Source organism: Calypte anna, chromosome 2, assembly GCF_003957555.1.
Source record: "Calypte anna isolate BGI_N300 chromosome 2, bCalAnn1_v1.p, whole genome shotgun sequence".
In the NCBI taxonomy this organism is placed as follows: domain Eukaryota; kingdom Metazoa; phylum Chordata; class Aves; order Apodiformes; family Trochilidae; genus Calypte; species Calypte anna.
The window spans coordinates 79224163-79248379 of NC_044245.1; the positions used below are offsets into that span (position 1 = coordinate 79224163).

At 37.1% G+C, this 24217-nt stretch overlaps 1 protein-coding gene across 1 annotated transcript in view; it reads right to left on the reverse strand.

Annotated features, from left to right (window-relative positions):
- MARCHF6 (membrane associated ring-CH-type finger 6) overlaps nt 1–23989 on the reverse strand; it is a 43830-nt gene extending 19841 nt beyond the window's left edge. The window contains exons 1-10 of the mRNA XM_030444328.1: nt 23303–23989; nt 18579–18675; nt 17633–17706; nt 8692–8835; nt 7484–7556; nt 5337–5505; nt 3751–3943; nt 3391–3452; nt 1467–1499; nt 769–820 (exon numbers count right to left, since the gene is read on the reverse strand). Coding sequence (XP_030300188.1) covers nt 769–820; nt 1467–1499; nt 3391–3452; nt 3751–3943; nt 5337–5505; nt 7484–7556; nt 8692–8835; nt 17633–17706; nt 18579–18675; nt 23303–23321 — 916 coding nt within the window. The 5' untranslated portion in view covers nt 23322–23989. The remainder of the gene's footprint in view (nt 1–768; nt 821–1466; nt 1500–3390; nt 3453–3750; nt 3944–5336; nt 5506–7483; nt 7557–8691; nt 8836–17632; nt 17707–18578; nt 18676–23302) is intronic.
- Nucleotides 23990–24217: the final 228 nt, after the last annotated feature.

The following is a 24217-nucleotide window of genomic DNA, read 5'->3' on the forward strand; positions in this document are numbered from 1 at the left end:
TTTTTTTTAATTATTTTTTTTTAAGATGTGACAAGTTTATGTCCAAGAAATGTTCCTAGCACTAATTATACATGGAACTGGAACACAGAAATTTTCCTGTCTTATACTAGAAACAGAAAGCCTTGCAAACATTTAAAGTTCAAGTTCAGCCTCAGTATCTACAGGAAGGAGAAAGGAAAATAAAATACACCACTGGTTAGAATTTACTGTTTTCTAAAACTTAAGTCAGTCTAAGTTGTATTATCTAAGGAAAGTTGTTCTGCAGTAATTTTGCACACAAAATGACACTATATTTAGCAACGCTGCACAGCGACATTCTTGTGTCTCCTTCCCTTGTAATTTTAAGCTCCAAGAATGCATTCTTGATGAAAAAAGTGATATAAAAAAAAATCCTAGCCATTCCTAAAAGCACTGCATTTACTCATAAATTAAATTCCATGAGGTTTCTCCTTTAACTTAACAGTATTCCAAACATACTGTTTTCTGTACTTTGCTTGACATCATTAAACTTTTGGTAGATTTTTATTTTAAACCTATCACTTAAAGGAATTAAAATGACAAAATTAGAAGCAATAAAGATGTATTATTTGTATTTTGTATTCCCTGTTTGTGATTCCATTTTTAGATGTCACAACTTCCATTCATTCTAAGATAACATCTGTAAAATTAGCCTGGATGATTAGTGAAGAAGATCATTTAGATGAAGAAGATTCATTTAGAAGATCATGAAGAAGGATCTTCTAAAACCTAAGAGTGACTGATACTTACCAAACACAAGTATGAACAGCGTATTTAAAGATACCACCCAAAAGACATGTTCCTGCAAAGTGTAGGGAGGAGAGGAAAAGAACAAGGGAACAGTACATAAATATCAGTCATTTAAATAAATGACTCTAGTTTCATATCTGAACTTCTTATTTCAACAGCCTATTATTACCAGAGCTTGCACATCTCATGTTAGAACCAAGACATTTGCTCTAACACAAAGACCAAAACATTCAGGACCTGAAACATAATAGGGCATCTTAAAATTTAAAATCTAGTCTACAATAAAAATTCTCTAGCGGTGTGATGGTGGCATCAGGGTAAATCAGAAGTCTGAATGAGGACACTATTTTAACCACATTATAAAAAGAAAAACTAGGAAAGGCCAGATTATGCATTTTTTAATCGTCTTTTTTATTTTCAGTGGAATATGTGATCTGATGCTACCTTGTGTCCTTTAACAAATTACACTTTTATGTGTAATTTCACTAAATGTGTAATTTATGTGTAATTTACTTTTACATCACACATTATTCTATGAATCTCCTAAAAGACAGTTTGCTTGAACATGATTATTTTTAAATAATACATATCATGTGAAAATAGGGACTTCAAATAGAATTATGTAATTTAAAAAAATAGTTTACTTCTTAGGAAAAAAAGCTCCTACAGAAATTCTTGAAATACGGGATTTCACTTACTAGAAAAACCAGAGATCCATCAAGTCCCAGCATCTGTGAAGAAAATTAATTTTATTTAATCATCAGAAAAACTAAGCAACACGCATCTACAATGAGTCTCTTCCACACCAACTTTTAATGTTCAATATGGTCAAAAGCTTCTTTTTTTTATTGTATTGATCCATCAACAGAACATGAATATAAATTCTTAAAGATAGAAACAAAGTTCTCCTTCAACACAGTAAACTCAGTTGATCAAAGGCAGTGAGATACATGTGGAATATCTTAATGCACATGTATTTACACCGGCCAGAATGCAAACATGTAGCTATTTTATAGGCTATTTTTCTCCAAAACATTGAAGACTCTGACAAAGATTATGTACTCACGAAAGATTAGAGTGATTGAACTGTCATTTAAAAACATGTTTAAACAACTCAGTATTAAACCACAAGAGCATTTATTTTTGCCTTCTAATTGCCAAGTATCAGCTTGTGTTTTCACTGACAAAAAACTCAAGGACTAGTATTTTACCTTGTATGTATAAAAGCAACAAAGAACAGGATAATTTTGCAACACTGTTACTAAGTTTTGACCAGAATTGGGAAGACAGGAAACAAATCCTCCCTCAGTCTGCACAGCTGTTCCTGGAAGTGTCCACAAGAGAGCCAAAAATGAATTTTTTTACAAAAAGAATAAAAAAACAACTCTCCTTTCTCCATTTCAAGGACTTCTTACTATTTCTATTCATAGACTCCAACTCCACAATTAACTGCTGTAAAGTATCACCTTCATGGTTATTTTGCACCAGGATTTTGTACTAAGTTTTAAGACTAGAGTTGCACCTATTTTACAAAGTAAACCAAGATGAAAATATTTTTGAAAATTCAGAAAGGTTGCATGCTCTTTTCACAACATGAAACAGCAGAAAAGCCCACCCCACTTTCAATACTCAATGCTGACTAGATACCTATTGCCCATGTGAACACACAGGATTACAAATGGTTATGAGAGTTTGCTGAAACTGATTGCTATATTCATGGAGAGGAATAAAAACATTTTCAGCTACATCAGCATTTCCAAGCATATAAACTGGCCTCTTGAGCTTGAGAATGGTTCAGAAATCTGAATGTATATATGCCCTTTTTCACTAACAACCTTCTTTCAAAACAAACCAAGAAGTTTTCACATGATATAAACTATGACCAGTCCTTTGTAAAGCAAACTGTTACTTCTACTACACTGAAACACAGGCAAAAACTGTATTACAGCTTAGGTTTAGAGTGACTAGCTTTGCAATTGTCTGCCACAGGCAAATCACCTCTGGGGAGGTTTTGCTGCATACGGTGAGCTTGAACTCAGATGTGCTTACTTGTAATCCAAAAAACTCAGTGCTGAGTCTCTAGACTCCTCTTTGATTACAGTGTACATGCACCTCACACTATGGAATTTCTAATCTATAAGTAATGTTACATTAAAATGCCCCATCATTTTTTAAGAAATAATCTGCCTTTTGCAAATATGCACATAAAGTGAATTAATCAAAATTTCTACTTCTTTTCTGTTGTTTAATACTTTCATAAATACATAAATTGAGCATTAAACTATACATAATCCAACACCTGTGTGCTCCTAATCTGACCTAGCCTTCTGAATGCAAACTGCAAATTATTTCTAAACCTGATCAGTGTGAAAATATTTGTGCTAAAATATGTTCTAAGCTGCAATTTTATTTAAAAATCAAAGAAATGCCTTTTTAATATTAATAAGTAGCATAATAGCATTTTGGTTTTAATACTTGTTTTAGGTCACCAAAGCCTCCTACTGGTAATTTTCACACTAGACAATGGTATTCACAACTATCCCAAATGGATTTTAACACAGCAATACTATAAAGCACTTCAAGTATGAGTCTGAATTATTCAAGAAAAGGATTCTTACTCACTCGCTCCCAAGTAAGCTCTTCTGCTGCTCTATCCCATTCCAAAGCATTCCAGTTCATGTCATCTGAGGAGACAATGGCCATTATCACAGCTGTTATACTCATCCAAAAAAAAGATGTAGTGACTCCATGCTATGCTTCTAATGAACAAAAATACTTAAGCACATAACATTCAACTCCCAATTGCTGACTGCTTTTCAGTATCAAATGCTTCAGTGCTCAAAGGAAATACTTGGCATTTGCAAAACCAAGATACATAAGCTGAAGTGGGAATTTACAGCTTCCCTGAATTATGATAATTTTCAGTGGTTGCATTTATATTTAAAAAGAACTAGAACATTACTGTTTTGAGTCACCTGTTACCTTGTGCTCCATTGTTTGCATCAGCTGCATCTTCAACTACAGCATCTTCTTCATCTTCATTATCCTCTTCCTCTTCATCTACTTGTTCTTCTTGAATTTCAGGGTTCTCACCTACAACTACATTCTCAGCAGCCGGGTTAGCAGGTTGATCAAGCACAGCAACTTCAGCACCTCCATTTACAACAGCCTGAGCCTGCAGAAACAGGATTTATTATTCAGTTAAATTGATCAACCTCTCTCCATACTTCTTTCCTGCATATTGAAAAAAAATAGTATTAAAACATTATTAATGTATTTTTTCAGACAAGTATTACATTTGGCACCACTATACCTTTTAAAAGGGGAAGGGAAACGGACATCTTCAGACTAGCTGAGGTTGGAAAGGGCCTCTAGAGATAATCTTGTCAACACATATACTCAGAGCAGTGTCAGCTAAAGCAGGTTGCTCAGTGCTTCTTCCAGCTGGCTTTTGAGTAACTCCAGAGATGAAGACTTCACAACCTCTCTGAGCAACTCATTCCAATAGGAGATCATACTTTTGAGTTAAAAAAAACCTCCCACACCTGGTTTTCTGAGGGTATGTGTTTGTTTTTTCTTATTTTTTGTCTAAATGGTATTTCCTATGTTTTATTTTGAGCCTACTGCCTGCTGTCCTGACTCTCAACAATACCAAGAAGATTGTCTCTCTTCTTTACACCCCTCCCACCAGGTATTTATAAGCACTGGTAAGGTTTACCCTGAGCCTTCCCATCTCCAGGCTAAACAGCTGCAGCTCTCAGCCTCTCATCATACATCAGATGCTCCAGTCTTTTAATCACTTTTGTTGGTTCTTCATTGCACTCACTCCAGTATGTCCATGTTTCTTTTGTACTGGAGGAGTCTAGATCTGGATACAGCACTCCAGATGTGGTCTCACCAGTGCTCTATAGAGGGGGACTCTCTTGATCTTATGAGAACTACCATTATACTAGAAAACAATAATTCAAAGACAATCCAAGCCAGTCAATCTGAGGATCTCTATCACTGTGTTAAAAACCATAAGATTCATTACAAAAGAAAATTAAATGTAAATTTAATATCTGCCCCCATGCAGATATAGCTTTTATAATCTCTTCTCCTTCCCAGGAGGCTCCTCTAGGCACTAAAGGAGTACACGTTTGTGTATTAGGGGATGGAAGGGCAGAGAAGCTCCAGCTTCAGAGGTTTCAACAAAACTTCCAACTGCTCTGAGAACAGTAAAATGTTACCTCAAGAACTACTGGAATACTTCAGAAATAGACAAACCAACAGCAATCTATATCTTCATTGATGATGCCTGAAAATTCAGCTTTATATGCACAAAATTATCTTTAAAAAGTGTAAAGATACAGGCATAAGAATCTATAAAATGCTAAAGTTACTTTGCAAATACAACAAATCCATTAACATTCCACTTTACAGAACATTGACTTTATACAGGAACATGTGTGCAGCTTCTGCTAATGTAGAAATAAAGACACAGTGTAGTAAAATAACATTACCGTTGGCTTCTGAGAATGTATTTATTAACGAAAACGTTCATGAACAAGTGAGCAGTTAGGTTTTACCTCATTTTGTTGACCAACACCATTGAGTGGCTGTTGCTGGTTTTGTTCCAACCACTGTGGTGCTCCTCCATGAACGATCTGTTCGCGTAACCAAACAAGGCTGATAAATGCACACAGAGTGCATGTTACCACAAAGCAACCCTGCAAACAGTCAGCCAGCAAGTTCTCCCTGGTGAAGAAAGAAAAAACCCACAATCACTAATATATAAAAAATATATATATATATTATAAAATATATAAAATATATTTTGCTAGTAAGATTTAACTGCTGCAAACAGATAGATCCTCCTAGTCCTCTTAGTCCAAGCATTTGTGCAAAATGCTGAATTTGTTTGTGTGTCAAGGCAAAGAAAATATCTAGATGGATACATAACTTTTATTTAACTAAAAAAAAAAAATCTGTTCAAATAAGGTTCTTTTAGGAAGGCTGTGTACAAATGGTTTCAAGGGTTGGACTTGATGATCTCTGAGGTCCCTTCTAACCCAGCCAATTCTATGATTCTATGATTCTAAGTGCCAAGATAAACATGGATTTGAAAAAGGCTTTATTTCCCTCTGGTTTGTTTTGTGAAGTTATTGCTGCTTAAATATAAACATTTCTACAAAAAGGGGACCTGACACAATATGAAAAGCTGCAAGAGTTTAGGAAAAACAATCTTCAAGAATAAGTAAAGAAACATTATAGTCACTAAGCAAATCGCTTGCTATAGTAAAAGGTCTATTAAAATGGCTAGATGCATAATATCCAGCCCACTGAAACATTTTATCTGTTGAGATACCCTAATCAAAAGAATGAAACTGCAGGATTTGTCTTCAACTGCTCTACATTTCTGGTAGTCTTTTGTCCTAGATAATACCTCTTTACTTCAAAAATCCACACCAGCTAAACAAAGTTCAGTTAGCCAACTGAAACTAAGGTTTCATGCAACGCAGGAGATACTTAAACTGCTTAAGCAACCTTCATCCCCAATTCCAGGTAGTTCCCTCCTACTTGTTTACTCCAGATGAATCAGCTCAGGAAACTAACTACAATACATTCTGTAAGGTAAGAAAGAAGTATGTCATGGTACTCTGTCATCTGCAAAGTAGTATCAGTCTGTGTCTCCATGCAGCTGCACAAACACTTTTGTCTGCACAGCAAGAAGTCCAAAACAAAAAGAGAAATACATGTCAACACACAGCTTCACATGCCATTAAAATCTGACAACATCCTTGAGTCCTTAATTTTACCCCTAGACTGTGAAGCACAAACAGAGATACTCTAGGTTGAGTTGTTTAAGCTTCTTTTCAGAAAATTAAAACCAAACTCGACACTGGCTGGGAGGTAACTGGAAAAATAGTATTATTAATCTCAAGCAAGAATCTCTACCCATTAATAGACATTAAATTACTGAACATGACCTGATGTCTCATATCAAATAGCCCAATTGCAATGACTTAGCTGAACCCCACAGGACATTAACTCAGAATCTGCTTGATGTACAAATGATGCTATTAAATTTGAGTTTCAGTTCCTTGGGCTCAAAACAATAATAATAATAAAAAAAAAAAGAATCAGAAACTCTGCTGTGTTGGTATTTACTGATTAAGTAAAACTGATAATAAAAAGGCCAAAAAAGACAATATTCAACTGCATATGGTGACTAAAGCATTAAAATCTAAGTATCAGCTAGAAGGCAATCTGATAAAATAACCTTTACCATATAAGAGACTAGTGATGGTTAAAATTAAATTAAAAATATAAAAATGTAACAAAGCAAAGAGAATGTGACAGCATTATGGACAGTATACATATAATACCCTACTATGAGTCATACAACTTGAACTGTAGGAAATTGGTTTTTAAAGTTATAGTGTAATTTTGCAACATAAATTTTCTTAACATCAAAACCAAATCTTTATAAACCCAGACTCATTTTGTAAAGTGAGTTTTTCATCTCCAAGGATCCTTAATAACAGAACTTTAAAATGAAATGTTTTCTACTGTAATACTGTTGACCATACATCCCGCTATGCCAAGGGTAATCGACAGCTGTTCGTGTAAAATCATGGAAGATAACAAGCATAACAGAAAGAAAGGTTCCAAAGCAAGTATTTTCACAGTAACCTGACTAGAAAAGTTATTTGCAAACTATTTAAGTACTTACGTTGACAGAATATCTAATGGCAGTGTCAGTAGTGAGCTCACAGAGCCAGTAAACAAGCACTTGTAGATACGACCTACATGAAGAAACAGAAGCGTGGTGTAAGTTGTAGGTGGTAGCTTGTGGTAACATTCTGGTGTTACTGAAGAGCAAGCATTGGGTTTTTAGAGAGTTATGAAACATAACTACCTTAATTAACCTATTGAATGTGATTTTGCTGTCCCAGAAGTTTTGGTAAGAAAAGCGTATAGCATTTTCATTTTGAAAGGCAGTGGTAGAAAACCAAAATACTTCTAAAGATCCAAGGAAGAAATGTGAAGTATTTTTTAATTTTAATGCAGAGCAGTTTGTAAAGCTTGTTAACGCCATGCCCAGAAAAGTTTTTTTCCTTGCACAGGAAGGATAGGCTGCAGAAACAGAATCACTTTTCTATAGCTGATGCCACTACAGTGCTATTCTCAAACTAAGCCACTGACAGCTACAAATAAAAGCACAGAACATACTGAGAAATTGTTTGGGGAGATACATTTACTGGCTCCTTCCTCTGTAGTTCAAGGCATATATCAACATTTGGAAAGATGCACTTTCAATAATTTTCTTGACTGAACACTATGTCCCTTTTGCCTTTTTTCATCTCTATATTTTCAGCTTGTTGAAACACCAATAGCTTGCTTTCCATTTCTATTTGGAAAGTGAATTTCAAACTGGATATTATAGTAATTTAAATGTATGCTCTCTTTTTCTGTTAAATACCTGTACTACTTATATGCCTTTGAGATTCTAAAGGGAGTTTTACTAATCAATTTATGTATTACTATAAAGGAATTTTGCTTTTCATACTAAAAAAAAAGCATTGCTATTTCAGTTACAGATGGTTAGAAAAAAACAGGAGAATTCTTCTATTAACAAATAGCATCACCTAAAACCTTTCATGTAGATTTAAAAGAAGATAATTAAAAAAAAGCATTTCATCGAAATAGGAAGTTTAAAAGCCCTTTTCTCCTATATCTTAACACCTTTCTGAATTGTACTGTATTAGGAGTCAAATAACTATAACTTCCAAGTGAAAAAAAATCAGTGAAATAATGTTTTTAAATTTATAATTTATTTTTGTTTAATTAAACCAACAATGGTCTCACTAAACTTAGCTGCATGAAGTGACATATTTTCCTGAGAATAAGACTATTATAGTACAAAAAATTAATACTTACATGCAGTTAGAGGTACTACTCCCAACCATGCAAAGGCCACAAGTGTATAATGAAACCAGTATCGTATTGCTGTGCCAATACTTGTAACCAGTCCAGCAAAGATGTCTTGGATTGGAAGCCGTGAAGGCATATCTGGGGAATAAACTGTGTAAAAAAGGCACTTATGAAACAGTTCTTCCTTTAAAGAAGCATTTATGTGAAAGTCCTGCCAAATACAAAATGTTTGTATTCGGCAAAAGCTTACTAGAATAAGCATATTTTACAGATTCCCAAGAGGTTACACTAAATAAATAACAAAAAGTACTTCACATGACAGATTTTGTTACATTGTGTACTGAGTGGAATGGAAAAATAAACAAACTCTGTGCTAGTTTTTGACTTAGAGAAGTTTTCTTAAACCTTCATGTATCAACTGTAAATTCTGATTATCTCAAAATAAGCTCAAGCCTGCAAGAAAAAGCAGACTGCAAATTCAGAAGCCCTCCCACTCATCACTACCTTAAAGATATCCCTGTGTGCTAGGTATAAATCTCGTTCTAGGAAAGAGCAGAAGGAAAAAAAGCAATTTGCAATTTTGCATACAGTCAGTTTGTTTATGCAAGATAATCTAAGATTTCACTTGCTATCCAACAACACACAAAAAAATGAAAGAGAGTAAAATGAAAAAAACCACACAGGAATGAATGGAACAAATTAATTACCTAAAGATACTGACATTTACATAGGATGACTTTTAGCTTCAACTGATATTTATTTAATATCAAGCATTATTCCTTCTGCGAAGGTCACCCCTATTACAGAACACAATGCAAATCTCTCAGCCTGTACAGACAGTTTTATAATAGTAAATTTTCTTAACTTTTAAAAATTCAACACCTATATACTACATAACATTTTCCTTACTTCAAAAGCCAGGAAAACCAGTGACAGGGTTTCTTTTGCAAACAACTTCTAGCAATTTAACAATTTCATTAGATTTAATTATCTTCTTCACACTTATATGGATGCCAAGAAATGGTTATGTACATTACCAATACCAGATATGAATAAAGAAAATAAATTAGAATTTGCACAAAGATATTGCTGTCCAAATGTTTAACAGTTATGTTGAAAGCAGCTGAGCTTGAAGACTTAATATATTTAATTAATAGACTACTTTTTAAAATATATACTTTTAATTACATAAGGAAGCTCAATTTACATAAAAACTACTAGAGAAAAGTTTTCCTTCCCTCTCGATAGATCTTTGACTTAAAAGTCTGAGAAATACTGCTCTATGAAATGGATCTGCTTCCTTCCCCTTGCCCCTTTTCTCTAATGAGAGAACCCCTGGCATCTTTACTTACATTCCTAATAAACCTTTTATTAATCTCAGAGAGGAAGCCTCTAGAGGCAAAAAACCTCCTCTTCTCTTCAGGGATATTTCCCTAAGTTTCTGTATTATACAGAGAACACAACAACACAGAAAAGTACTATCAACATGCAGAAGTAGCCAAAGAATGTGGAGAGTTTGGTGAACTCCAACAACATAAGTAACAAAAAGTAATCAAAAAACAAATACTACCTGGTTTTAAATTTTAAAAGTTCTTAGTTGTTGGGTTGTTTGGCAGGGAACTGCAATTTGTAAAATAAATAACTAAATTCAAAAAACCCTAAAGATATAAATCTAGTTATACTTTTAAGTAGTAGCTGTGAGTGTAGAAGTGTAGCTGTGAGAATACAGAGCAGTAAATCGAAAACAGGACACAAACATATTTTGACACTGTCTAGCAATTTGTAATTTTTGTATTGCCGAAACAGATTGCAGACCTCAGAAAATGCCAAGTGAAGACTTACTAATGATCTCAGCTCACACTGAACAATCATTCTGGAAAACTATCTGAGGAGACAAGCACACCCTTGTTAAGGATTCTAAAAGAATACCTACCTAGAGTGTATTTACTACACATTCATGATATCACTCAGACAAAGCTGTACCCAGCAGATACTTTAAGGCTTATTTTGTTTTATTTAAAAAAAATTAATTTTAATCAACACTTTGGAACTGCAACCGATGCTACAAGGAAAATACTAACTTAGCAGCAATATTTATTTTTAGTGGGGAGGGTGAAGCTTTTTGAAAAAATGCATCTTTCAGGAGTGAACACACATAGGGGACTGTAGAAAATGCTGCTTATCCTAACTTGGTGGAATTGAAATGGTTATGAACTCTATCACCTCTCCATACTAATTTTTCTAAAGGCCTCAGGATTACAACTGAACAGAGTATTCAAATAAACACACAATGTAGCTGTTTCTTAGAGAAGACAAGCATCCCAGATTTTAACATCCCAACATTTTAACAATCTTAATTTTTATGATTTCAGGAGCTGGGCAGGGTAAAGGGAGGGAGAGGGAGACTGCAATTTTTCCTCTGCTTTGCAACACTTCAAAATACATAAAGCTCCTGCCACTAGAAGCTTTATACCATAATGATAAGATAAAGCCCTTCTATATACTACAACATTTGAGTGGCTGAAATGCAAGAATTCCTATCATGACAGGAACCACTGGTGTGCAAGCATGCTGCAGCACTGAAGCTTGCTGCCAGTCATTTCATGACTAATCCCTCCACTTGTTTTTGCCACCTACTGCCATTTTTCTCTCCACATTCCTCCCCCTTTTTATCTACTTCCCAATACCACTGTGAGGCCTGAGACTTTCACCCCTGCCACAACAGTACACAGCTTTTTCATTCCCTTTTGCACACTTGCCCTCCTCATCCCTCCACCCCTAATCCCCATCTGTTTGAGAAACCGATTTCCTGCATGTTTACCACAGTTCCTCTAAATAAAAATCTCTCTACTAGAAGCCAACTAAATCAATTACTCTTTTCTATTACAGCATGAAAATTCAGACAGATTCTGGATGAGGATAAGTGAGCCTGCACACCGTTAATTTAACTTCTTTGAGCTGGTAAGGCTATGAGAAAACTACTAGAAAGCTTTTTGGATACCTGTGCCATGCAACTCTTGTTTTATTTGTGAATATTAGATGTGGGTGGGTTTTGTTTGTCTGGCTGGTTGTTTTCTGGTGGTAAGTCACCTGTCCTTCTATAAGTCTAACTTTTTCAGGAACACAAATACTAATTTTGCTTCTCCAAAGCATACTGCTCAGGACAAAAATCTGAGAGGCACAAATAATGAAGGAAAAACACAAGGCTGTCTTTAGACATTTTCTTTCTAGAAAAAGTAAGGAAGAAAACCAACGATTAGTAGTTTTCAGGGAAACCATTTGCCAATAGATTTCAGCTAACAAAAAAACCCCAAAACAGAACAGGAAAGCAAAAGAAAAAAGTTCCCAATGCTGTATCTTACCACAGTGGTACCTTTAGGATTATTACACATAGCTTTCTCATGATTTCCACTTCCTCAGGGGCTACTTAGTACAAACATCACAGATCTGTACTCCGACAAATACAATAGGGACAATCTGCAAATGTGAATGTTGTAATTCCCACAGAATTTATGAAATAAAATAACCTCTCCAATGTAACATCTCTTTCTCAGTATTTTCAAAATATGAAGACTTAATCCAAATGAAAAATATGCTGCCCACCCATTTTCCCTTGCAAAGGGATATCAGAGATACTAGTCATGGCATGGGCAGTAGAGAAAGAAGCTCTCATCAGAGGAGTATCTGAGGAGTAACGGGCTTTTGAATACCTCTATGTTCTGTTAGAACATATTTTTCAGTGGTAACTATGAACATTAACAAACTTTGATGGTTTCACACTTCAGTTTTGTTACTTGCATTAAAAATCAAAAAGGTGACAACAAAGCAGCTGCAACATCAGGAGCACTGGCACTCTCTGTAGTTACAAATGTCAGCTGCACAACAGAAAAAACCTGACCAATACAGAAAGAACATCAGGCTCTTCCTAATCCCTGAAATTCTCACTCCTCTTTCCCGTCCCACTCTAGCATCAGAATCCCCCTGCAAGCTCACCTTCACACCAAAACACCAGCAAAGTGTAACTGGTACCAGAACAATGGTCTAAGACTTTTCCTATTGCCCAAGAGCTTACTCACAATGAATGAAAACAGGTGTCAATATGTTTTTTTCACCCATTTATGGCTAGTTCTGCCACTAGGTAAAACATGGATACTTTCTGAAGCATGCAAACATTTGCAGAGGTCAGATATATGATCATGCTGAAGCAGTATAAAGTACAACAGAAAGTTATCCATAGTTTTCATGCTACTGGCCAACGAAATTTTGAAAATGCAGATCTTCCTGTAAAAGGAAATAAAGATCCCTAAATATATTTTCCCAGTTTATATTGTACCTACACATTTAATGCCTCCCACAAGTGCACATAATTTCACTTTTCGCCAAGGGAAGCAGAGCTGTAGAATGACACTACAAAAGCAACAGACTTCTGACATATGCTGTATCAAAAAAACCTACTGTTTTAAATTATGAAGCTTCAATTTTGTTTAATAGTCTTAATTTTTTCAACAGTTTCTGCAATGTAACTGCATCCTACTTAATTTCTTACTCTTTCCCCATGCAAGCTGGCCTGTTTCTTTGTCCATAACATATTCTGAGTTGTATGCTCAGTGTGGAAGTAAGCAAAACATCTTTCTTTGAATAGGCAAAACTGTCATTTATCCTACTTCACAGAATCTTCACACTTAAAAGTCCTCTTACCCGCTGATTTTTTATTTACCTCAATCATCCTTGTGTAGTGATTATGAAATTGGACTATATAGCTCAAGTAAAAACTGTTGTTTATAGCTCATGGGTTAAATAGGTAAAACAGGGGATGTAAATTATTTCTTAGATCGGACTTGATCTCCAAAAGACCCTTCCAACCCAAACCATTTAATGTTTCTTTTTTACACTCTTGAGACAGTCACAGATGTAGCTCTAGGCTGCTCAGGTAAAAAGAGAAAAATGTCACCCCTTCTCATACAAGCCATGGGTCTAACAAAACATATGAAATGGCACTCATGTATCTCAAATGCATGTTCACTCTGTATCCTGAAGCTGGCAGCAGTTGTTGAATTCTGTGCCAGCATGAAGGATTTTGTTTAAAGAAGTTATGGACTACAGTGTTAAACTGTCAAAAATAATAGGTAAAAAAATAGTCCTTTATATCCTTCAATAAAATCTTAATTACTTCCAATGACAAGTTCAACAAAATGGGTCACTCATTTTAATATTATTACATAACTTCTTACAGATGAGTTTTTACAGAATTAAAGATCCAAAATTTTGGAAATTGTTACTACAAACATCATGCAAATACTTAGTGATTGGTTTTGCATGTTACTTAAAAATGGGAATATATCATTTAGTATTTTACAATTATGTCAGTGATACTATTTTTATTTGCCTTAAAATCTGTGAGCCATGAACTCTTTCACATTAAGCTATGTTAGTCACATCCAGAAGGTTTAATAAGTATCAAGGCTTATGGACTAATTAAGGCAAACAACCTTAAGTATTGAATGTGGAGAATCTTGTTGTACTACAGGATTGTTTAGGAGGTTAATCAATTCAAATGATTCACAGGAACAAATAGTTCTTGATCCAACAAACTTTCACACTAACAGTTACTCTTGAACAAAGGTGGTAAACAAGAGGAAGAATAACAAACCAGAATAACAACAATACAGTGAGGTCCAAGTGTACTCAAGCTTTTGATTACGCACTTTGTAAGAATAAATCAAAAGCCTATTTCAGATTATGGTAATCTATAAACAGAACATCCTACCCCACATGGCTTCCTTCTGTTCTACAGTATTTGTATGTCACTTACCATCAAGAGAACTGCTTAGGAAGCAGAAGAATGGACCCAACCCAATCTCCAGTCAAGGATTAGACTAGTCTAATGTATTTCTATTTGTTAAAATATTGATTTTACCTTCTTCATAAAAGCTTTAAAAACTATCTTCTCTCATGAGGCACAGCCTCACCTTCTGTCATGGGCCAGTGTTATGAATGCTTAGTGTGATGTCAAGAAAAGTGCATCCTAGCAGGTAAAGTGCATGTGAGAGAGAAAAATAATACAGAGTAGTTGCTCTTTAAAATCTCAGAAAAAAAATGTGCAATTTAAAAATGAACAAGCACCTTGACATAATTAAAAAATGTCCAAAGTTACTTTTTAAAAAAAATTTTATTAATCCATAACTTGGAAGAACTGCAGAAAAGGCATTAATTTTAAAACATAAAAAATTTTGCTTCAAAGTGTGCATTTGAAAACTGAGTAATTTGCCTACATGACTAAACATTTGCAGAGAATGATGCTATTATTTAGAAGAAAAATCACTTCCTTTATACTTCTGCCAAGGTGCAAGTTGGAACTTAAGCTCCTTCCTTTGTTCCTGACAAACAATAACTAACCTAGCAGTTCAAGTGCTAAGGAAGTCATAATTAAAGACAGTAAAGAACTTTAAGAATATATGCATTAAGATTATTTTATGAACACTCCATACACAAAGGCTTAAACTAGCAAGGGAGCATTTTTGATAAAATGACAGCAACAACTTTAACAAGCAAACAAAGATAAACTAAAAGAGGGATGGTTGGTATTATTCTCAATTGTGTGCCCATCCATTGAAGCACAGATATTAATGTGATGTGTATTCCACTTCATTCCATGGTTAATTAACTTATATGAAAGTTCTTTAAAACTAGTATAGTTATAGGCCAGATCCAACCTCATTTTGGATGACTAGCATACTTCAATCCCATCTTTGCCTTTTCATTCTCTCTCCAGCACCTGTAATTCTTTGCCAGCTTCCACAAGCAGATCCAGTCTCCAAACTGGATATCCACGTTATCTTCCAAATAAAACGGGATAAGAAAAGCTAAGAAAACCATAAGACACTGAGAGTGTTGAGTGTGAGGAGAACAATGAAACAAAACACAATGGGAAGAACAGGCTGGAGGAATCAGTGCTAGGTACCTGATATATGCTACTACTGTGTGCAGCCTGTCAAAAAAAAAGTATGCTGTGATGTAGAAAGTCAAGAAGAAAACATTATCAGCTGAGGGCACTCAATCTAGGGAGTGACTAGCGTGTGACAGGAGGATAAGCAGACCTTTCCTAAACGCAGAATGTGGAGGAGTGTGCAATTACACAGGGAAGAGAGAGGTTCACTTATTACAATTTCAAGGCTCCTATGACAAAGGGTAGAACATTCAGCCAAAGTAATTCAATTAACTTTTCTCATGTGCCTGAAATCTGCAACTGAATTACAAACTATGATGGTAACAGCTATGTCAGTCAAAGGTTAAACTCCTGCAGGAACACTGCTGTGGTAAGGACACTTTATAAGCTTTCTATTATCAAGAGTGACACATAAATTGCATTTCATTTAGAACTTCTAATCCTTTTCTTTCTATATCCTAAGAAAAATATCATATGCTTTTGGGTTTTTTTCATATGCAACAAAAAAGCTTTCTTTTTAACAACTAGTAGATGACTAAAATGCAGTTTTCTGGTCTTACAGACACAGAGGACAAAGTAGTAGAATGCAATTTTGGAGGTGGCTAATTAGCTGGTGGGGAGCTCTAGAACTGGGGATTACTAATTTGCAAAGCTTCCAAAGAGAAGCAATAAAATATCTATATAAAAACGTTTAACAAATAAAAACTGCAAGCAGATGACCTTTCTCTGACATGTCTTATACAGGTCTCTGTGGTAATTAAGAAGAATAACCTGAAAGCATTGCTTGTGATCAACATAAAATATACTGTTCTCCTCACAGTGGTAAGACAGATTTAACATTTTGCATAGAAATGGTCTAATGTGTTTAATTAATTGTTGGCAGAAATGAAAAATTCTGAGGCTCAACATCTAGAAGAAAGGTTGGTTATGGAATTTTTGGAACAGAAAATATATGAACTGAAGCATCTGGCTCCTTATAGCCACAGTTTCTGCTACCAATGTACAAAAATAGTAAAGAAAACAACAGTAGAAGTGAAAGAGGAGCAGGAGATGGGATGAGTGCTCCATCCTTCTAATTGAGACCACCTTACCCTTAATAAGGAGCTTTGATTTTTACTATATTACAAACCTAAAATAGTCAAACCTCATAATCTTTCCCAATCCAAGATAGCTTCTACACTGCATACTCATCTATTTAAAAAAAAGTAATTTATATTACATATCTGCATCATGAAGAATCAAGTTCAGCATTTTTAAAGAATAAATCAGCACAAGTAAAATTAATTATAGAAATACACAGCACAAGAACCACTTTACATGTTCAACAACCAATAACCTGACACTACAAAATAATGAGCCTAGCCTGCCTCTAAGACAAAAGACCTCACTTAATTTCTACTACCATCAGTTATGAAGTAATTAAGAATCCTCTGGGCACTGTATAAAGATACAGCCATCTTTTTTTCATAACCTGCCTGATGTATTTAGTTGATGATGATAAAAGGTGATGTAATACTAAGTAGTTATTGTTATCTTTACTGAAATGCAAGTGGAATAATTATAATTTGCACTACCTGTCAAAATCATTTGAATTGAAACAGACAGAAGTTGTGGTAGCATTGCAGGTCGTTAGTTCAAAGATAACCGAAAATTGTTTTTCAAATTTCTGCTGTGTTTTCACCTTAGTATTCAGATTTCCAAACACTCAAATTGATCAATGAAGCTGAAAACATATGATTTTATGTAATGTGGGCAACAAAAGAATGGGACTGAGGTACAGAATATTTCTTTTACAGCTCATGTAAATTTATGAAAGAACCAGACTGCGAATTGTTTAAATAATTAATAATCTGCAATAATATGCATAAGAACTGTAATTCAAATAAAAACATGTAAATTAAAACAAGTTTGAATCTATGTTGCTGAATGAAAAGTAATCATTTTATACATGCTCTTAGGAAAAAAAATTCTGAAAGAATAGGAGCAATAAAATGTACTTACTTGGTGTGAAAGCAAATCTGTGCTTACATAATTCACAGTATTCTTTTCTGCTGTGTTTAAGCCACTGAACTAAGCTGCAATGAAAAGCGATCATATTAAAACATGCTATCACATCTCTCCACCTAGTCCTTTCCTTAAGATAAAACATCCCAGTTCTCTGCTTTCAAACATAAATCAGGATAATTGCTACTATTTAAGCAGGACTTAAATTGGCATGTTTAGTTGTTGGCCTAGATGGACTTAAGTTTCAAAAGGTAAAAAAGTTAAGCTGACTACATGTAGCAGTGACTCTTCAATTACATCACTCCCATTGTTGATAAAGCACATTCTCTGAGTATAGTATTGAAAAGGCTAATAACTAAAGGCATATTTCCTGACACAGACAGCCAATGGTGATACCAAACCTTAAAAATATTTTGAGACATGACACCTACCCACCTAAGATTTAGGGTTGCTGATTTTGTGAAAGAATAGCAATTAAAAAAAACATCAAAAAGAAAGCATGCTACAGATCAGAATTACAGTTTTTACTTTATCATTTCCATAATCAAATCAAATATACACCTCAAAACAGCCAAAAAAGTACTTGGGTACTTTTGTCTCTTGCTATGAAGTTACATTTTCTTTTTATTCACAACTACAAGAGGGCAGAAAAAACCCCAAAACAAGCTACTAATTTTTCTGCTTAGTTTTCACAAAGTTAACATATGTGCAGAACTGAAGTCCTAAACACAAACAATTGCCAGTACTTTCTTTTCAAACATAACCACTACTTTGTGAACTGTACTGAACCTTCATTCAAGAAACATCAAAATCCCTAACGCATTTCCTCTGAAAGCTGGATCTTAATAGTTAACCTGAAGACTTAGAAAGTATTGTTTTTAGAAACGTGGTAATGTCTTTTATTTAAAAACAAAATTAAATCTCCCCCAAACACAGAACTTACCATTCCTGATGAATGAATTTAATACTGCCAGTACACACACATGGATGATAGAGGGGTTTCTCAGGAGTTCCTTCAGACCGACAGACTCTGCATATATCTGCAGACAGACATAAAGCTTATTACACTACTGCTTAAAAACTCAGATTTACAAGACAAATTATACAATTCAATTCTAGAAACTTCGCTTTGCAGCAAAATGAAGCCAAAATAAATGAGATGATGAAAGGCAGGTATCATCTGATGCAAGACACGATGACGGAGAGAACACCAGAAAAAGCAACAAGAATAATATCTGCCTGATCATGTTATAAAAAACCCCAAACATGTCTTAATATTTTTAAGATTTCTCGAAGTAAAATTACACGCAGAGGTGCTCTTTGCCTTAAAAATGTTATCATTAAAAGAGCATATGGATTGCTAAGGGTAATCTTCTTGAAAGTGGAGACTTTGAAATGGAAAAATTTCATCTGAATTTTGAACAAGTTAAATAGAGGTTGAGAAGAGGTTTACAAATGTCTATCTATGACTTAAACATGACTTCTGCTACTCTTGAACCTAACACAGATGTTCCTTAGTGCTCTTGATAAAGAGGAAAAAACACCATAACAATAACCAGATATAGGTGTTTTGTAAGTTTGCTACCTGAGCTGAATGAAGCCACCTACTTCGCAGTCTATAGTCCAGTCACAATAAGAACCTTTTCTATTTCCTTCTTCATAATCCCAATAACACTTAAAATGGTCCAACACCTTATTTATTCTCTATTTTTTGACATTTTCTTGCAACTAAAGACTGTAAGATACTTTGTGGAAAAAGAAGAGAGTATAAACATCTTCCCCTACAGAACAGATGTCTATTTCAATACCATTTGGTTATTCAGAGCATTTCAACATGCAACCAAATAAAAACTAAAACATCAAGTACTTTCTTTGCTTATTGCCAGATGGGTGGTTACTTCACTTTAGTTGTCCTTCAATACCATTGCACTTTCAATTCCATTACGGAAATTAACATAAAATGTCTATTTTTATAGAGAATGTAAACTTGTTAGAAAAATACTAACTTAAAAGTACTAATATAAGAATACTGAAAAAAAATGCAATTTTCAATTCTGAATCACCGATCTTTTTTCTTTGTTGAAAGCTCCAAAAGTTAATATTTTTCTACAAAAAGCTCAAACAGATACCAAACATTAGAGTAAGAATGTAAGGTACCAAACATTAAAATACAATTTTCTACAAAGAAGTCAAAATATGACAGCATTGATAGCAAGGGCAGAACTAAAACATTTTCTACAAGAATTCAAGGGATTCCAAAGAAGAAGATAATTTTATATTTCTAAACGAGAGATTTGAATTCAACCATGCAAGTAGAAAACCCAGAAAATCATGTACTGATGCAATATGAAGCAGTACCACATTGAAGATGCTACAAAAAGACACAGAATGCTTCCTGTCACAGCCCTAATGAACACCAACACATCTCCGCTAACAAGAGCCCCTGGTTTCTCTGCTGACAAGAGCCACCGGAACCACTACTTCATGTCACAAATATTTCTTTTATCACAGAGAGTATTTCCAAATGGCTGCACAGGACAATTCTCTTCACCCAAAAGGCAAGTTCTACCCACGAGCTGCAGTGTCCTCACCCTCCTCCAGCATTCTTTCTAACAGAGCTTCTTCATTTCAGGAAGCTGACAAGTTTGTGTGCAGTGTCTGCCTCATAAAGGGTCAGACAAGCACTAGAGCCAGTACAAGAAACAGTATGGGAAAACACTCCTTTAAGAACATTCTCTGGCATCAAAGACAGCAAGTTAAAAGCTTACTGTTCTCTGAAAGACCCCCATAGCTCTCTGAACCCACTCATTAATGGTGCATTGGCTTTCACAACAGACTGTTCGCTGAAAACCATTGGGGAAAAACATAAATTGCTTTACTGAAAGCAAATGCATTCTTTGCTTGGAAAAGGATTTCCTTTGTTAGCTTACTAAAAAAGGTTAAATCTAGATTTTAAGGCTATGAAAATTAACCTCATGTTCAGAGTGAATTCCATTGTGTAATAGATGGCATTTTTCTACTTGTACACGCACTTTGCATCCTGTTCTTCATGCATGTGTTTTGGAAAAAATGATCTTCGATAATTTAGCTCTTTATTGTTTCCCCAGAGAACAATTCTCTGCCTAACATCTCTCCAAATGAATGTTATCACTGTAATGTCTGGAAGCAAACATTATATTATTTAGCAACTAACAAACCTAACCAGAAAGGAACAGAAGTATCTCTCAGCAGAATAAGTTGGTATCTGGTGCTTTCCAGTACTACAGAGATGCCACTCTCCCAGTCATTCTGAGATTCACACTTAGGTCTGGCTGCTACTACCCTAAATTGCATCTCTTCTCTCAACTCTCAACACCCAGTCAAAGTTTTCTAGCTCCACAATATAACTCAGCCATCAGAAACAGAAGGACCAGAATGTCCCTACTGGACTATCATCAGTTAGGGAAGCCCATCTGATGCTTCTTAGCAGAAGTTCAGGCAGGGAGTAATACTAAGACCCTGGATTTCTTCTTCCTTAAGGCACTAACGAAGCTCTCCTGCTGTTAGTGTTTACAGCCTTCTAACCTTGGGAAGTCTCTTCACTGTTCTGGCAAGTGTGGTGGAATGCCAATAGTGGGGACTGAAGTTTGAAACTGTAGAAGATGCTGTAGCATTCTAGTGGTATTTATGGAAAGTGAGTCTATAGACTGATTACTTTCATCCTACTACTCAGAGCTTTTGAGGGTAACATTGATAAGACTGCAATATAAATCTAATGCTACATGTCTATGTGTTTGTGTGAGTTTACATATGTATAAATATATATTTAAACACATGCAGAAAAGTCCAAATTCCAAGTGCAGAGTTTAACACGAAGGTTTAGTTAAAGCAGGCAATGCTTAAGATTAACCAACAGCCCCCTGTTATTTCTCATTCCATCTCCCTGTTCCCCAAATTAAGGCCTGTAAAAGATGTATGATCAAAGACTCCCACTGTTTACAGCCCGTAACAAATTATCAAGTATACTGTATGAATTAATCCACAGAGATGGATTTATCAGCTACTGGAGTGGTGGGAACTCAGCCAGTCATTCCTGAGTTTGCTTCTTAACTCAGTTCCAAGTTTGCTTTCTTAACAGTTTGCTAAATCCAGGCAAAGCAAAGCTTCACATTCTTAATTTCATCAGTATATGGAACTGTTGCTCTACAGAGGCATGACTGCTGCAGAGCAGTTTTAAAAGTTGTTAGATTTAAAAACCACTGGCATTTTAATAAATGATCTATTTTTATGAGTACTAAAGGTGTCTACAGCACAACCCAAGGGACATTTCTACCAAGGTGATGTCTTATTTCCTGCGGTGTTTCCAGAATTTTTTTTTTTTGTCTTTTTATTTCTCTCAAACTGGAGAATCAAGTGCCACTAGCTAAAACGCTACATTCAAAATGATGCCAAAGTAACAAATGCCAAGAAACAAAACACTGCTTGGAACTGTCTTGCTACTGCAATATGTATTTGTAGTTATTATTTAAGACGACAAACAAAGCTCAAATACTGCAAGAAATATGGCACACCACTCATCCTTTATTTATTTTACTTTACACTACCATACAAAGTCCTGGTTTATGAAAATTCTGCATTATCAGCTTGAACTACGCAGTTCCTCGTCATTATCTGAGCAGAGCAAAAGTGCTGATGAAACATACTCGCGTTTTATCTCAAGTAAAGCAAAGACTTAAAAATGGAAACTACACGTTAGAAAAACATGACTATGATCTTTGACGAGTTCTTTTTTAAAATGAGGTACGTTACTATGTATTACTCTCTTGAAGCAGCGACAGAGAAATATGTCAGCTCCTGAATAATTTTACCATTTCCATTTTTCCCAACAGATTTCCCAGCATACACAATAAAGTTAATCCAGCGAAAGAAGCAGCAGCAGCTAAAGCTGTTGTTATTATTCAGATGAACACAGGACCAGGTATGACAGCGTCTGCCAGCCAAGAGAAAACTGGGCCCGGCGAGGATTCTGCACCACTTGGGGCAGCCCCTTCCTCACGGCCTCTCACGATGCCCCCGGTTGAACACCCCCGGCTTCTGCTTTTCGCAGAGAATTTCCTTTCACAAAAACCTTTATCGCGCTCCCCGCTCCCCCTCCAGCAAAGCCCCAGTCCCAAAAAACCCGTGGCGGGTGGAGGCCTCCGGCGGGTCCCCTCCGACCCGAGCCGGACAGGGCGATCGCTGGTAACGGCCGGTCCCGCGCCACTGCCCCGGGCCGGGCCGGGCTGGGCCGGACCGGATCGGTACCACAGCACCACCCTCCCCTCCCCCACCCCCCACGCAGCGCCCGTCTCCCAACCGCCGCGGTTATGTAAGGGGCACCCGCGTGCGCACCAGCCCGCGATCCGCTCTCCGCGGACGCCCCCTTAGCCCCCCGCTCCCCTCCCGCCCCCAGCGGAGGCTGAAGGGCCCGGGAGAGAAAGGACGCGGGCGGTGGGGCGGCCCGGGCACCTGCAGCCCCGGTAAGGCGAAGCCCCTCCGGGCATAAACGCCACTCCCCCGTCCCGCCCAGCCAGTTACCGGGCCCAGAGGCGAGGGAGCCCGGCACCCCACCCCTCGAAGCAGCACAGCCAGAGCCCCCGCCCGGCAACGGGGGCCACGGGGGTCGGCGGCGCGGAGCGAACGCGTTACCTTCCTCGGCGGTCTCCATCTTGTGTGGCTGACGCAGCGCCGGCCGAGCGAGTGGTGTGACCGCGGGGGGCGGAGCCGCGCGGGTGAGCCGTGCGGGCACCGTGGAGGCCCCGCACCACCGAGCCGGCAGGGGTAGAGCGCCGCTCTCGCCGCGGACGCCGCCTGGCGGGGCCCGAAATGCGGCCGATGCGGAGCGGAGCAGGATGAGTGCGGAGAGGAGCGGAGCGGATTACGCCGAGCCCGGTAGAACCGGGGTGTGGTGTTGCGAAGCCCGGGCTCGGGTTGGCAGGGGCATGGTCGCCGCCGTGGGGTTGCTCGCTCCGGCAGCGCCTGGCCCTGCCTCTGGGGGCTGGAACAAGGTGCAGGGCGAGTCCCGGCAGCAAAGGGCGAGCGGGACGGGACGGGACGGGACGGGACGGGTGGCGGCCGTGGAGGCGGCGGCCATGGAGAGGAGATGCGTTCCTGGTCCGGGCAGCGGGGCGAGCACGGCAGTCGGGCGAAATAGGGCCAAAACCGATCCTAAATTCTGCTTGGCACCAAAGGGATCCATTGCGTTCTTAGTGGAAGTCGGAGGGTCAGTGTGTCAGGGGTCAGGAACGCAGCGCTGGCTGTGTGTGTTCACCGCATGCCGGGCAACAGCCGTTCTCCTCCTCCGGGGAAAGGTGTTCCCTGACCTAGTCCTTAAATCCCATCTCTCAGATTTCCAACAGAGCTACTCAACTGTTCAGTAAAACTCAAACGTCTCATTCAGCTTCATCATTTGTGTGTTCAGGTCTCGTCGGCCCAAATAGCTGAGTGGAAAGGGTACGTGAGAACTCTGGGGGGTGCGCAGGGAGTGATCAGATGGAGTCTGGAGAGTTGTCAGGAGTTCTACGAAGGAAGAAAACACAAGTTTAGTACATTAAGGGTAAAGGG